Genomic DNA, 16,319 nt, shown 5'->3' on the forward strand with positions numbered 1-16,319 from the left:
CAGCAATCGCAGGTGCAACCGGAGCGGAAGGAGAAGTGCCCGCCCGTGTTTGTGAAGGGCGATCCGCCGGACTTACGCCCAAAAATTCGCCAGCTGATCGCTAAGGGGCTGAAATGTACTTTTCGGCTCTGCAGCGAGGGCGTGAAGGTGATGCCGGCAAACAAGAACCATCATCAATCCGTCGTGGAGTTCCTCGAGGTCCACAAGTATGAGTACTACACTCATGACCACCCCGGCACGAAGCCGCTCAAGACTTTGCTGGGAGGGCTCCACGACATGAAGGAAGAAGAGCTCAAAGCAGAGCTTGAAAGTTGCGGACTGAAGCTATTAGCCGTGCACAAGATCGTTCGTCACGACAAGGCGAGAAGATATCGCGACCAGCTTTACGTGATCCATCTGGAGCACGGCTCCACTACCTGGAAGGACCTGAAGCTGGTTGGCGTTATAAATTACACCGTTGTTGACTGGGAGCAATATCGGCCAGTGCAGCGCGACGTCACGCAATGCACCAACTGCTTCAATTTCGGGCACGGCACCAGGAACTGCGGCATGAAGCCGCGCTGCAACAAGTGTGGCGAGCCCCATCCGACTGACGAGTGTGACAAAATGAAAGTGGCCGATCCCAAGTGTGCTAACTGTGGCGACAATCATCGGGCCATAAAAGGCTGCCAAAATCAAGCCGAGTTCCTGGAAATCCGGAAAAAGGCTTCCACCAGGACAATTCCGAAGAAGAACCGTGTTCCTGTAATCAAGGAGGTGAAGTTTCCAGCCATTCCGGCTTCCCGTCGTGTGATTCCAATGCTCCCACCGCTACAACCGCACAAGCGACTGGCAACGGCAGCTGCATCGACCCAAGCTCCAGCATCGTCGGCACAATCCACCAGCGAATGGCCCCCGCTTCCTCCTCCTGGGTTCCGTTGGCAGTCGAAGAACGAAGCCGTCCCACCGGAAGAATCTGTTCCGCTCTACACTACGGAGCAACTGATGCCGATTTTCGCGCAGCTCGCCACTCGGCTGCGCTGCTGCAAAACCCGTTTCGACCAGGTCTTCACTCTTGGCATGTTCATTATTGAAAATGGCTACTAAGGTGGGCCTGGTCAACTGGAACGCTTGCTCGCTTAAAAGCAAAAGCATCGAACTGGCTGATTTCCTCGACGAGAAGGAGATCAACGTGTGGCGTTCATCACTGAAACGCACCTAAAACCGGAGGTGAGCGTTCACATACCGGACTTCCGAATCGTGCAACTCTACCGGCCGACCAGGGCAGGTAGTGTGGCCATCGCACTTCGATATAACATCAACAGTCGCCTGCTGCCAAGCTTCCAGCTGAGCTTCATCGAGGCCATAGGTGTCGAAGTAACTGCCTCCGTCGGCACAATCACACTCATCGCGGCGTACTGCCCAACTCAAGCTAAAGCTGGTGATGGTTCATCGGCCGCCCTTCGGAGGGACATCGTCAAGCTAACGCGGAAACAAGGACAGTACATCATTGCCGGCGACCTGAATGCCAAGCACCAAGCCTGGGGCAACAGTCGCTGCAATCGAAACGGAACCATATTGAGCAACGACATGGAGGAAGGTCACTATACGATCCTGAGCCCGGATTCCCCCACTCGGCTGAGTCGGTCCGGCGTCCATTCCACAATCGACTTGTACATCACAAACATGAACGACCACATCTCCCAGCCGGTCGTCTACCAGGAGCTCAGTTCATATCACAACCCGGTGGTGGCGGAAGTGGGCTCCTCGGTCGATCGGCATTAGCAGTTCCGGCGAAACTACCATCGTGTCGAATGGAGACGGTTCCAAAGGTGTGTGAACGAAAACATCAACTACCAGCGACATCCGGTCTCACCGGAGGAAATCGACGACCAGCTCCACTCCATCCAAGAGGTGATCTCCCAGGCCCGCGAACAACATGTGCCAACTGCTCAACTGGTTAGCACCCTAAACATTGATATACTCACCAATGATTTGATCCGTCTGCGAAATGTCACTCGCAGGCAGTACCAACGTATTGGGCTGCCTGCGTTCAAGACCCGGTGCAATCGCATGACCAAAATTATCCAGGTCAGAATGGTGGACCTCAGAAAAAGTGATTTTTCCAATCAGATCCGCGTGCTCCCAGGACCCAGACTGTGCTCAGCCGTCCTGGAAGCTAACAAAAATTCTAAAATCTAAGCCTCGACCCATTTCACCTTTGATCCCACTAGACAGCAATGGCTCTAAGGATCGCTTGATAACTCCTGCAGAGAAGGTTTCTGAAATAGGTCGTCACTTGGTTAGCTCACACAATCTTGGACAGAACATCGTTAGTCCACACGAAGCAGCCGTTAATGAGCATGCCAACAACATCCATATTATTCCCAGCGACTTCTCGGAGGAGTTGGAGATCTCATCTGGCGAATCGACGGACTATATCAACTCATCGAAAGCATTAAGGCATCAGGTTTCGACAGCATCCTGAAGCTACAACTCAAACATATGAGTGCTCCGTTCTTCGAACACCTTTCGCTGATCTTTAATCAGTGTCTCCGGCTCAGCTACTTTCCATCGTCCTGGAGGTCAGCAAAAGTCAACCTCATCTGTAATCCTGGGAAGGAACCTTCCTTATCGTCCCATCAGTCTTCTGTCAGGGTTATCCAAGCTGTTTGAAAAAGCGATTCACAGCCGGTTACTTGAGTCTGCCGAACACCACAACATCTTGCTCGAGGAACAGTTTGGTTTCCGACGCGGTCGATCAACCGTACACCAACTGACCCGAGTTACCAACGTCCTCAGACGGAATAAGTCTGTCTCTAAAACATCCGCCATGGCCTTACTCGATGTCGAGAAGCCATTCGACAATGTATTTAATGATGGCCTGATGTATAAACTACAATGCTACAATCTTCCCAGCTGCCTGTTGAAAATCATCAACAACAACATGTCGGCAAGGACATTCCGGGTCTCAATCAGCGGAGCGAGTTCCAATGCGGACAACATTGCCGTGGGCCCCTGCTTTTCAATCTTTTCACCTCCGACATGCCAGAACCTCCAGAAAGCGGCATTCTGTCTCTGTTCGCAGATGACACCTCCATCGTTTACAACGGTAGAGTGATCAGAGCACTAGTGGCAAAACTTCAACGAGGGCTGGATGCCCTAACAGAGTACCTCACCAGCTGGAAGATCTGTATCAACGCGGCGAAGACTCAGGTCTTCAGTTTCCTCCACTCTAAATCCGCTAAACATGTTCCTGCTGAGGACAGTAAAATCATGCTCAATGGCACGACTATGGAATGGGCCAACGAGGCCGACTACCTTGGCTTAACTCTCGACTCGACAGTAAGCTTATTTTCCGCCAACAGGTTGACAAGACGGTGACGAAGTGTAACGTTTTGTTGAAACTACTGTACCCTTTGATCAACCTTCGGTCATCATTGTCCCTGAAGAATAATCTTGCTGTCTACAAGCAAATCATCCTCCCTGTGATCGAATACGGCATGCTGGTCTGGGAGAACTGTGCGAAAACTCATCATCTGAAACTTCAACGAGTGCAAAACAAGTTCCTGAGGATGATTCTCAACACTCCTCCCAGGACAAGAACACACGAGGTCCACCGTCGGGCTTGGATCAAAACATTACATGAACGCTTTGATGAGTGCAAAGAAAAGCTTAGGATCCGTTGCGCCTTTTCGGACCAGATAGCGATCACCAGATAGCATCGTAAGCTGCCAGTGATTCGAAAGGTGCATTGCTCGAAATTAGTCGGTTTTTCTCACGAACATTAATGCATATAAAAGAAGATTGAGGCGAGACAAATTTTATTTTAATTTGAAAATGACCGCTTGGCAACGCCAGAAAGTTGCCGTCCGTAGCAGAATCATGAGCGCGGGTATAATTTGAACTACAATGCGTATTGTGTTCCAATAATACCCCTACGTTGTCCAACGTCTACCTTGCGGTCGTGTCTTGTACACAAACCATCGGATTTTTTTTCTCTCTGTTGGGTATTTCAATCACTGCGACCATTTGTTAGATCTGTTGAGATATACGCTCCATTTGATGTAGCATTTTCAGTTTGACGCATTGTGCATTACTATGTAGAGAAATCGCATCACCTTGTCTACTAGTGTTTTCCTAATGCGGTATTATGGTTCTGATGAATCGTACCGCCGTATTGGGACTTGTTGTCTAAACTTCAAAGGGTGGAGTTGCGAATTATGTCGTTTCTGACATTTCTGGCATGATTTTGTCGATAAGCACTCTCTGGAACCATGTCCTTTGCGAAGACAGTTGAAGCAGACAGAATGTAACAGCTATTGGCAATAACCTGTGTGCTCGCGCGAAAGCAACAAGCGCACAGTGACACATTACGCGTCAGTTTAGCTGCGTTAGATTTCTAACGCTACGCTAGGCAAGTACCTTTCTCGCGCGAGTGGCTGCCGCCCAGCGTAAATAAACTGTTATACACTTGTTTATCAGTAATCCAGCTCATCACCAAGTAACAAGTGATGCACGATCCGATGAGGCCCTTCCAGTTTTGGAAGGTTTCCTCCTTAGTTTGACAGATCAATCTATTCTTTTTAACTTTGGTCGTCGTTGAAAGTGGTAGTTCAGAGTGAAGAGAGTGACTAAGTGGAAAAATTATAAAGGCTGATCAAATTAGAAAATCAGGTAGGCAAGAAAAACAAGTGAATTGTGGCTTGTGGCTAGGTAATAATAGGTGAAAACCGTTTGAAGAATTATCCTTCAAACGAAGGTTTCTTTATTGGAAACAGAAAAGGCAGCGAGTACCGAAAGCCGAACCACGCGGAGGAAAGGCCGCCATCGCCTTATTGGCGTCGCGAACATCAGGTGCATAGGGCAAGCTACAAAACCGTGCGTTCTCACATCATACTCCTTGAGTGTGTTGGCGCTGAAGTGGGAAACGTTTTTCTATGTAGCAGGGAAGGTGTTAAGCCGATCGCAACCGAAGGGTAGTTGCACTTGCGATAGTTTTTTGGTAATTTCCAGTTAGTTTGTTGCGATAATCGCTAGCGCACTACAAAGGTTGTCATAGTTGTAACGAAGCAACCTTGGTCGAGGCAATACATATTCTTGCGTTTTTTTGGTATCGTTCCGTTTGGCCTAAACCAGGGTGACATTTCGTTACAAAACTGGCGCCCAACTCAAAAGCTCATCTACGATTCACTTTTGTAAAATTCTAGTTATTTTGGTTTGTTTATACGTTTCGTTTAGTTTTTCATCTCAAATACTCACAAGTTAGCAAGCACTAGAAAATTTTTTTTGTTACATAATACAATTCAGTTTAGCTCGCCTGTCAGAATGGCTCACTTTGACTATTACGCGGACGATCTCGATGAAAGTGAAGTTGACTACGAACTCGCGATTCGCGGCGCGCATACGAACGGCTCAATTGAAGTAAAGCGACGAGAATTACGTTTGCTCTTGAAGGAAGACCGGAAAAATCCTAGAAATTATAATTCTAACGTCTCTCTTGAGGAAGAAATTCCGTTTATCTTGCAAAGCATTACGACAATCAACTCCGAACTTCAAAGGCAGGTTACTTCGCGACTACGGTCTAAATTAATTTCGTTAGGAAATCGAATAGATAGAGCACCGACGAACGACCAAAAATCAAAACAAATATTTTTAGAAAAAATCAGTCTGCTATTGGAAACATATTTCAGCATAAGCGAAGCACAAGGCTATATTCAACTAAATCAAGGTTCGAGTTCGAACGACAATCTTCGCAGTCAAACATTGCCATTGAACCCTACAGCACAAGAATTCCAGCTTAACCCAATGATTAGTTTCAATCAACCGACACCCCACGTAACACCGAACACTTCATTCACACAACCACATGTAACATCATCTCCAGGTAATAATGTGTATGAAACCCGTAGAAATGATGTACTAAATCAGTTTGAAAAAACAAATGTAGTCGTACAAGGGGAAATTGACATGGCTAGAACAGAGGCAACTAGGAAATCGAATCCACAAATAGATGTCCAACGGAACCCAACACAAGAACCAAATAACCTTCATCAAATTTCCAGTCTATTGACGACTGAGCTTAAAGATTTCATCAAAAACACAATAGGTGAGGCTGTAAAAAATTATATGGACGAATGTGCCAGTTATCCTACACCAAGTTTTTCTTCAATTTTACGAAATCCAACACATAACGTGGCTACAAACACTACTGTAAATAATGTACCATTAGCTCACCAAGTTGAGCAGGTGCAGAACCGAAATGATAGAATGTCTCCCAGAATACCTAACAATCAAATTCAAACGCCACCGCCGCTCCATTATAGTAATAACTTACGCATCAAAATTGAAAAATGGCAAATTTTTTTCAGTGGTGAAGTAGGTCCAAGATCGCTTTCAGTGGCAGAGTTTATTCGGCAAGTAACAATCTTGGCAAAGGCCAACCGAGTAAACGAAGAAGATTTGCTACAACAAGCTTACATTTTTTTTACCGGAGAAGCTCGAAAGTGGTATTTCACATACTGGGAAAAGTTTTTAACGTGGGATCATTTGGTGCATTATCTTACCATGAGCTTTGAAAATCCTAATAAGGATAAAGCGGTTGAAGACGAAATGCGAGAAAGAAAACAACGCTCAAATGAGCGATTTATCGCCTATTTAGCAGACATGGAGCGCTTATCCCAAAGCTTAACACACAAAATGAGCGAGGATCAAAAACTTAAACTTATTTTTGATAATACGAAAATATCGTATAGAAGACGGTTGGCGTTAATTCGAGTAAAATCTATTAATGAATTGGCACATTATTGTTACCAATTTGATGCGTTAGAGCCTAGTCTTTACTCATCAACAATCACGAGGGGACACTTTCAAAACGTTAACCAAATCGATTTAGAACAGTTTGAAGATCTCACTCTGAATGATGAAGAGAACGAAGAAATAAACGCAATCCACGGTGTGAAATCCAACTTTAGAAATAGAGATTTCAGGAGAGACACAGTTCACGGCTGTACCAAAGCCTCCCACACAAATCCTAATAATGCTGCCGAAGAATCTATAGTTCTGATTAACTGTTGGAACTGCAGAAAATCGGGTCACGTCGCTCGAGACTGCCAGGAACAGAAACGTGTTTACTGTTACGTTTGTGGTGAACCAAATGTTACAAAAAGCAGTTGCCCAAAACAACACGGTCAGAATAACGAGGAAAAAAACTAAGCAGCGAAGAAGTCACTAGGGATCCACCTTCTTCCGAGCTCAAAGTACCTGAGATCCCACTGCAATACAACTATTTCAATCAAATCTTTATAATCAACCTCAGTCTAGTTACTTGTCCCCACGTCGAAGTTGAAATTTTAGGCACAAAACTCGTTGGTCTTTTAGATTCAGGCGCGAGCATTTCCGTAATCAGCTCGCTTGACCTGGTCAGGCAGTGGAACCTAAAAATGCAAAAACCAAATTTAAAGGTCCACACAGCTAATGGTGAGAGACTAAACTGTCATGGTTTCGTGAACTTGCCATTTACGTTCGATGGTAAAACCAAATTAATACCAACAGTAGTGATACCAGAAATATCAAAAGACCTAATCTGCGGTTATGACTTCTGGAAAGCGTTTGATATTCGACCTACAACTGAAAGTGGTTCCGATATCATAACAAACCCAAAAATTAAATACAAAGATGAATCCAAGCAATTAGGTCAAGTTAAGCCAAACACAGTTTATTGTCTGACTATTGATACTGATAAACCGGTAACAGAATCAGAACCCGAAATTGACGAAAGTTTAAATATTCCATTCCCTGAAGAACCAGATGTCAGTGAAATAACACCAGAATCTATTAGTACAGAGCATGAACTGACACATTCAGAAAAAATAATATTAGTTGATGTGATTCGCAAATTCCCTAGATCGTATAATGGAAAAATAGGGCGTACAAGTTTAATTCAGCACACAATCGAATTAACACCAGATGCCAAAACTAAAAAAATGCCGACCTATAAATATTCTCCAAAAATAGAACAAGAAGTGGACAGAGAAATTGAGCGCCTGATAAGCATGGAAGCAATAGAGGAATGTACGAGTGATTTCGTGAATCCACTACTTCCGGTCAAAAAGCCCAATGGTAATTGGCGTTTGTGCCTCGATGCTAGACGCCTAAACCAAATGACTAAGCGAGACGAATATCCGTTTCCAAATATGGTCAATATACTGGAACGTCTTGAGAATTCAAAATATTTTACGATTATAGATCTGAAAGATGCGTATCACCAGGTAATTTTGGACCCTAAATGCCGGGACTACACGGCATTTAGGACTAACAAAGGTTTGTTCAGGTACAGAACCATGCCTTTCGGCCTACTGAATAGTGGCGCCACTCTCTGTAGACTAATGAATAAGGTCCTCAAATTTGATTTACAACCGCGAGTGTTCGTTTATCTAGATGATATAATCATCACATCCCGAACGCTTGACGAACATTTTCAGCTTTTAGAAATTGTTGCAAAAAGGCTACGAGCTGCAAATTTAACTATCAGCATAGAGAAGTCAAAGTTTTGCCAAAAATCTGTACGCTACCTTGGATATATTTTAAGCGAGGCTGGAATCTCAACCGACAGTTCCAAAATCGAGGCGATATTAAATTACCAGAACCCTAAAAACGTAAAAGATGTTAGGAGAGTACTGGGGTTAGCAGGTTTTTACCAGCGATTTATTGAAGGATACAGCGATATCGTTGCGCCTATATCCGATTTATTAAAAAAGGGCAAATCGAAATTCACGTGGACGAAAGCCGCCGATGAGGCTTTGCTCCGTCTAAAATCGGCGATGACCTCGCCGCCCATTTTGGCGAATCCAGATTTTTCACTTCCATTCGCGATCGAAACAGACAGTTCCGATGTTGCCATGGGAGCTGTTTTAACACAACAGATAACAGGAGAACGCAGATGCATTGCTTATTTTTCTAAAAAGCTTTCATCGACGCAACGCAAGTACAGCGCAACCGAACGTGAATGTTTAGCCATGTTGATGGCTATCGAACACTTCAGGCATTTCGTGGAGGGGACTAGATTCACAATCTTGACAGACGCAATGAGTCTGACCTTCCTCAAATCAATGTCGATCAACAGCAAAAGTCCACGCATAGCCAGATGGGCAATGAAGGTACAAGGATACGACATTGACTTTGTTTATAAAAAAGGCAAGGACAATATAAGCGCAGATGCACTATCTAGGTCAATCAATGCGATCGACAGCAAAGCACTGATTGATACGCCATACGAAAACTTAAAAAAATTAATTATCCAGTTTCCAGACAAATATAAAGATTTCAAGGTTAGCAATGACAAGATTTACAAATTTGTTACTAATGCTGCCAAGGTTGATGATCCAACATTCCGTTGGAAATATATGCCTCGATGTTTCGAAAGAACAAATTGCATTCAAAATATACACGATACTGCTCATTTCGGCTATGAAAAAACGCTTCAAGCAGTCGCTGAAAGATACTCATGGCCAAGAATGAGCGGTGATATTCTTCGTTATTGTAAAACATGCCTCACCTGCCGCAGAGCGAAAACGGATAATGTCAATCCCAACCCTGCGTGTGGAAAACCAAAAATGTGCGACAGACCGTGGGAAATGATCTCAGTCGATTTTCTTGGTCCGTATACTCGAACACGAGCTGGAAATTCATGGGTGTTAGTAGTCACAGACCATTTTTCAAAATTTACGATGGTCCAGGTACTGCGACAAGCTAAAACTTCTTCTCTCATCACGTTTTTAGAAAATAATATATTCTTGCTCTTTGGAGTCCCAGCGGTGTTAATATCAGATAACGGCCCACAATTTAAGGCTAAGGAATTTGAAAGTTTCCTCGCCAAGTACAATGTGCAGCACTGGAATTTAGCAGCTTATCACCCGGCTCCAAATCCGACGGAGAGGGCTAATCGAGTTATTACCTCGGCAATCCGCGCTTCCCTTATTGATAAGTCGCAAAAAGATTGGGACAAAGGGGTCCAACATATTGCTTGCGCAATTAGAAACAGTGTCCATAACTCAACTGGATATTCTCCTTACTTCACCAATTTTGGAAGGAACAGAATTAGTTCCGGGGAAGAATACACTAGACTTCGCGCTACGAACAAGGATTTGAATCAATCAAATGCCTCAGCACATTCAATCGAACAAAAACAGCTGCACGAAGCAGTCAAAATAAATCTCCAAAAAGCGTATGACAGGTACTCCGCCAGCTATAATTCCCGTTCGAATAATCAAAACGTATTTGAAGAGGGAGAAGTTGTACTTAAGAAAAACTTTCACTTGTCAAATAAAGCAAATGATTTCACCGCTAAATTGGCACCACGGTATGACGAAGCTATTGTCACTAAAAAAGTTGGAACCTGCTGTTATGAACTCAAAGATTTAGTTTCGAATAAAATCCTTGGTGTTTATCACGCATCAAAACTAAAAAAACGAAATGCAAAATAAAAGCAAACACATAGCAAATTCTTGCTTAGTTTGGAGATAAATATCTCCTGCAACAAAACATTGACAATTTTTGTCGTTTTACAGCTATGTCTGCCTCTCGTTCTAGAGGCGAACGAAAACAAAAAAAAACTGTTCGAATTACCTCCTCTAAGTAGGGTTGAGTCGTAGGAAATAACATACACACATACCTCCTCACCCGAAAATTGAGTTGCAGGAACATCGCCACGCAAATCCGTTTGCGTTTGTGACGAGCTATGTACGCCGACGCTTTGCGGTAGGCCAACAAGAAATAATAAAAACACACCATCGTGGATGCAGTGAAGATGATGCCATGCAGCACACACACTTGGAGCTGATTCTTTTGCACCAACTCGATGATTATACCACCTGAATACATAACAAATCCGTTAGTTTTGGGTCGTAGAATATATAATTTTTCACAATTACCAATACATGCAAGAGATTCCGTTTCGTATATCGTCAGCCATTTTCGTTTTTCAAACAGCCGGTCAAATTTTGTCAATTTTTTATTAATATCTCACACTATACATAACAAATTCACTACAACGGAACAATAATTGTCTTTAAATTCACATCAGTTTTTTAGTTACAGCTTCAGAAAGATAGACAGTTTTTTTTTTCACCACGAATTCACTCGCGTACACTGCGTATAGATTCGCGACGACAACTAATAGTTTCGTTCAGTTTGTTTCGTGACAGGTTGGTTGAGCGAACCCACCAGAAAGAGAATCGGTTTTCAATCCAACACCGACCAACAGAGGGTGGTCATGTAGATTATTAGCAGTAGGATTTTGGTAGTGAAATAATCAGACAAAAAAATTTGCTAGCAATGTTTTTGCATGCTTGTTAGTTTTCTCTTTGTTTATGACTCGAATAAGCATATGAATGACATATTTTCGTTTAGCATCATTGATCACCTAGATTAACTATTAGTATAGATGAGAAGATTATCATTAAGCACGATCAGTCTAAATGACCCATTTTTTTTTGTTTCCCCAGTCGAAATAAAAAATCTTCCAGCACTGTAAGTTTAGGTAGATTCTACAGTAGAAGTAGAACGGTAAAAGCGGACAGCATAATATAGGACCGATAGTTTCCGTTGATCCTCTTTCGCAAGCGGTCGCTTGTGGTTTTTCGTACCGTCGGTTCAGTTTCGTCAGTTTTTGCAATAATTTATGATTCAACGGGAAATCGGCATACAATTTCGCGAGTTCAAAAATGAGTCGGGGAGTGAAAACCCAACAACCTTTCCAAATATATTTGGAGTATTATCGTTCCGTATCGATGCGTAAAATTAAACCCCGCGCGTGCCCAAATATTTTTGGGGTGAAAAAAAAAATTAGATTCGAATAAGTTTTTCGACGGCCATGATGGATTATTATAGTTTCGAACTTCGTCGTATATAACATAGAGAAGAAAATGTGTGCGTGAGTAATATCGAGTAAGAGAAAGTTAAAGAGAAAAATCAAAGCGAATAAGTGTATATGATCCAAATCGTAAGTGTATTATGTAGTGGTGAAAGCACCTATCTGCGTAGAACGAGCGACATTGAGTAAATAGAACAAAAATGAAACAACACCAGAAAAAGCTGAAGAATGTAAAAGAAAATTTTAATAAAATTCATGAACTTGAATTTTATTAAAATTTTCTAGGCCAAGATAGAGGGTGATATGTAACAGCAATTGGCAATAACCTGTGTGCTCGCGCGAAAGCAACAAGCGCACAGTGACACATTACGCGTCAGTTTAGCTGCGTTAGATTTCTAACGCTACGCTAGGCAAGTACCTTTCTCGCGCGAGTGGCTGCCGCCCAGCGTAAATAAACTGTTATACACTTGTTTATCAGTAATCCAGCTCATCACCAAGTAACAAGTGATGCACGATCCGATGAGGCCCTTCCAGTTTTGGAAGGTTTCCTCCTTAGTTTGACAGATCAATCTATTCTTTTTAACTTTGGTCGTCGTTGAAAGTGGTAGTTCAGAGTGAAGAGAGTGACTAAGTGGAAAAATTATAAAGGCTGATCAAATTAGAAAATCAGGTAGGCAAGAAAAACAAGTGAATTGTGGCTTGTGGCTAGGTAATAATAGGTGAAAACCGTTTGAAGAATTATCCTTCAAACGAAGGTTTCTTTATTGGAAACAGAAAAGGCAGCGAGTACCGAAAGCCGAACCACGCGGAGGCAAGGCCGCCATCGCCTTATTGGCGTCGCGAACATCAGGTGCACAGGGCAAGCTACAAAACCGTGCGTTCCCACATCCCACTCCTTGAGTGTGTTGGCGCTAAAGTGAGAAACGTTTTTCTATGTAGCAGGGAAGGTGTTAAGCCGATCGCAACCGAAGGGTAGTTGCACTCACGATATTTTTTTTTTGTAATTTCCAGTTAGTTGGTTGCGATAATCGATAGCGCACTACAAAGGTTGTCATAGTTGTAACGAAGCAACCTTGGTCGAGGCAATACATATTCTTGTGTTTCTTTTGGTATCGTTCCGTTTGGCATAAACCAGGGTGAAATTCTGTTACAAGAAGAGGGACATACCATTTCCATTCTCTTGTCAAACGGCAATCCACTAAATATATTACACTTCGGTAGTTAAGATGTGGACATTAACTAAACATAAATCTCTTTTTGGATCTGTTGCTGCTGCGTAAACTGTTATATTGATTGGCAGTTTAGGATTCAGTTTGGGTTCCAAAACGCAGTTTTTACAATTTTTCAGGGTCTGACATCTTTTTGAATGAACGTGATTGTTTGTGCATATTTTTGATATATCATGACAAGTATATCCATTCGAGTACATCCGGTTCGTACGGGAAGCTCTATCCATTGGCTGTTGAAAAATCATTGCGTGTTGGGATGCTATCGAGTACCGTACAGCTAATTATACAGATCGCATGTTTAAGCTTTACAAATATTGTTAATCCACGAATACTTTGTGTCATTTGTTTCTGGTACATCGATGGACATAGACTGTTGACCATGCGGTACACCATATTTGTTTCCCTAATATATGTGGTTTTTTACATTGAGAAAACACAGGTAAGAAGTACCCACGTCTGTTTGCATGTTCTTGTTTCAACTAAATATTTCGTAGACCTACGAAGTCACCATCGAATCCATGATGCCGGACCCAAGCTCAGATCCAGACGCGGTTGACTTTGGTACACTCCGGATCACGCGAGCCGGTCGAAACACTTTCACAATATCCGGTACATTTAGTATTCTCCGAGTAATGGGCAACGAAGCAAGAATTCGATTGGAAGTTTTATCGAAGGACATCACAGGGCCAGGTTACAATCAGCGTATCTTTCGGAATGAACGAGTTTTCTGCGAATACCTTGATACAGAAGATATGTTTATTCCTCCACTTCGAAAGGTATCAAATTTTCCCAATCGAGGCACGTGTCCCTTCCCGAAGCTGGATGTTACCATCAAGGACTTTCAGCTGGACGAGAAAATGCTGCCGCGAATGATCCCCAAAGGGTCCTATATGTTGCGTACTCAAATTCTAGAAGAGAATCGCTTAATAATGGGAATTTCTGCCACCATATCTGTGCACTGACAAACTCAATTTTTCCATTAAGGAGTTTGTCAATTATCATCTCAACATCAAAACTTCGACGACGACCGAAATTGCTGCAGCCACTAAATCGAACTGTCACGAAGTTCCACATATCCACCATGTAATGATACCCTTTGTTTGAAAATAAAAATATAAATCCAATTTCTGCTCTGCATACAGTTCAGGAAACGGCTAATTAAATTAGTTCGAGACCAACGTTTGCGGCAAACGAAAAAAATGCCCATGCTTGATTTTTTTATTGGTGGCGGCAGCCAAAATGGGGTGCAACAGCGAGTGGCAAAAGTTTTCCTCGCGCTCTCCAATAAACGGGTAAACGGAAATTAACCTCCTTTTGGGAGGGGCGGGGAGATAGTTACCTTATTTCACCCTGGCTTTGCACTTCTCGCAGAACATGCAATCTTTTTCGTTCGCCACAGCAGACGATGCGGTTGTCTGACTGAATCATATCCGCTCTCTTCTAGTTAGGGACTGAGTCATATGAAAATTGCAACAAACACGATCGAAAATTGGCTTCCTGACAAACTGTTTCCTCTGGGGCTTAAGAAAAAAAAAACCGAACAAAAAATTAAGCGGCTCATAATAGCGCAGATCAGGAACAGATTTCATTCGAACAGCAAAAAAAAATGTCATGACAAGAAAATCCTCAAAGAAAGCGAAAGCCGACCCTCGCTCATCCGCGTCTTTTCGCATTCAGCCATTCGCTCCGTGCGGATTTACTTCGTTTGACACCGGTTGAGCCCGTCACTTTTCAATCACATCAAAGCAACCTGGCATAATTGTGGAAAATTCATTTTGTTTTCCCCTACATTTTTCGTTTTTTTTTTTCTTTCAGCCCCGGTGAACCCCAATGGAGGGGATTGTTTCTGTGGTTTCAGTTTTGTTATCCATTAGCTGAAAATTTCTCAGATATCAGTCGGGATCAATCTATTTTATCTCTGGACTTCCATCGGGACTTCACTACCGGTTGATTCCACCGTTGATAGATCAGTTACCTATCTATCTATTGAACATTAATTAATTATTGGATCCGCATATATGTGCAAGAGAAAATCAATGTCTGAATCTCCTTTTGCACTCAATTAATCAAAGAATTCCAATATTTGAGCGAAATTTCGTAGCATTCTGTTCGCTTTAAAATGGAATATTGCATTTGTTGGATATTCTCAAGTTGACCTTTCCAATAGGCTCTCAACGAGGCGCTTTCATTGGTCCTCATTCATCCGACCGTTGACAAATAAGAAGACTAACGCAGTTGAAGGAAAAAAAAAGTTACAACAATCCACTCCTACCGTACTATCCGGAAAACATCTTGTAAGTTTTCGGTTTCGGTTTTTATTGTCGAAGTTTTCCTCATGGACTTCCCCGCCTGTGGTCCGCCTGCACTTCCATAGATTTTAAGAAGCCAGACACTGCGATATTAGCAGTTGCTGGTTGAAAAAGGGGTTCCACGTGAACGAGCGTGCATCGGTAAGAAAGTCCGGGGAACTACGCTGTTTATTAAGGTTTCCTATGTGTTAATGAAAATCCTACTTCTTTGTGGGGATATTGTTCTTGTAACACAGACCGATTGAGATTTGCTCCTGTTTTGCGAGTGCCAAAGTGGGACTTTTGTGGGGGATGGCAAAGTACAACTGTTTTGCTAATGAAAAGACGTTTTTGTCCTCATCTGTTGTAGCCGATATTAGCGGCTGTTGGTAATGACAAAAAGCTAATTTCCTACTCGGTCTCAATTTTTGCCGTCGACGTCTGGAAAAATCCTTCGATTGGTTGAGTGCGGACGAAAAGTGGTTACTTGGGCTGAAATCAATTGGTTGTCGTATTGAAAATTAATGACTCATAACGGAAAGGGATAAAAGTTAGTAAAACCCTGTATCTAATGGCTTTTACGAGTTGTTGATTGAGAGTTTTCAAACTAACTCTGTGTGTAGATGAGATTTTTTTCTGTTTAACTGGTGTCAGTGAAAAAGCAAGATAAAGCATCTTTCAACCACGAAAAAAAATGACCCAACACAAACCGTATCAACCGCTTGGGATCATAATTTATGCTCTTCGATAGCAGCAGATGAAAGAAGCCAGCGAGTGAACCCAGTCTTCAGATTGTAAACTGGCAAAAAAAAAAACGGGAGAAGGAAAAATAACATAAATTAATTAATGAAATTAACAATAAATCATGAAAATTTAATTTAAAAAATCCACAAATTTTCAGTTGGTTTGGGCCAAGCTTTTTTTTTCGGATGATAGCCATGCACACAATAT

At 42.7% G+C, this 16,319-nt stretch overlaps 2 protein-coding genes across 4 annotated transcripts in view; one reads left to right on the top strand and one right to left on the bottom strand.

The window, feature by feature from the left end:
* LOC134219980 (uncharacterized) overlaps positions 1-11,138 on the bottom strand; it is a 36,598-nt gene extending 25,460 nt beyond the window's left edge. For 2 of the 3 annotated variants that reach the window (XM_062698902.1, XM_062698901.1), the window contains exons 1-2: positions 10,911-11,138; positions 10,652-10,850 (exon numbers count right to left, since the gene is read on the bottom strand). In XM_062698902.1, coding sequence (XP_062554886.1) covers positions 10,652-10,850; positions 10,911-10,951 — 240 coding nt within the window. In that variant the 5' untranslated portion in view covers positions 10,952-11,138. The remainder of the gene's footprint in view (positions 1-10,651; positions 10,851-10,910) is intronic. The other variant, XM_062698900.1, reaches the window with a different exon arrangement.
* A 2,302-nt stretch (positions 11,139-13,440) lies between these two features.
* Positions 13,441-14,204, top strand: LOC134225570 (uncharacterized). Its single transcript, XM_062705753.1, has 2 exons — positions 13,441-13,519; positions 13,575-14,204. Exons 1-2 carry the CDS (start codon positions 13,460-13,462, stop codon positions 14,040-14,042), a joined length of 528 nt encoding a protein of 175 aa, XP_062561737.1. The 5' UTR covers positions 13,441-13,459; the 3' UTR covers positions 14,043-14,204.
* Positions 14,205-16,319: the final 2,115 nt, after the last annotated feature.

The sequence above is a fragment of the Armigeres subalbatus genome, chromosome 3 (genome assembly GCF_024139115.2).
Source record: "Armigeres subalbatus isolate Guangzhou_Male chromosome 3, GZ_Asu_2, whole genome shotgun sequence".
NCBI classification, from domain to species: Eukaryota; Metazoa; Arthropoda; class Insecta; order Diptera; family Culicidae; genus Armigeres; species Armigeres subalbatus.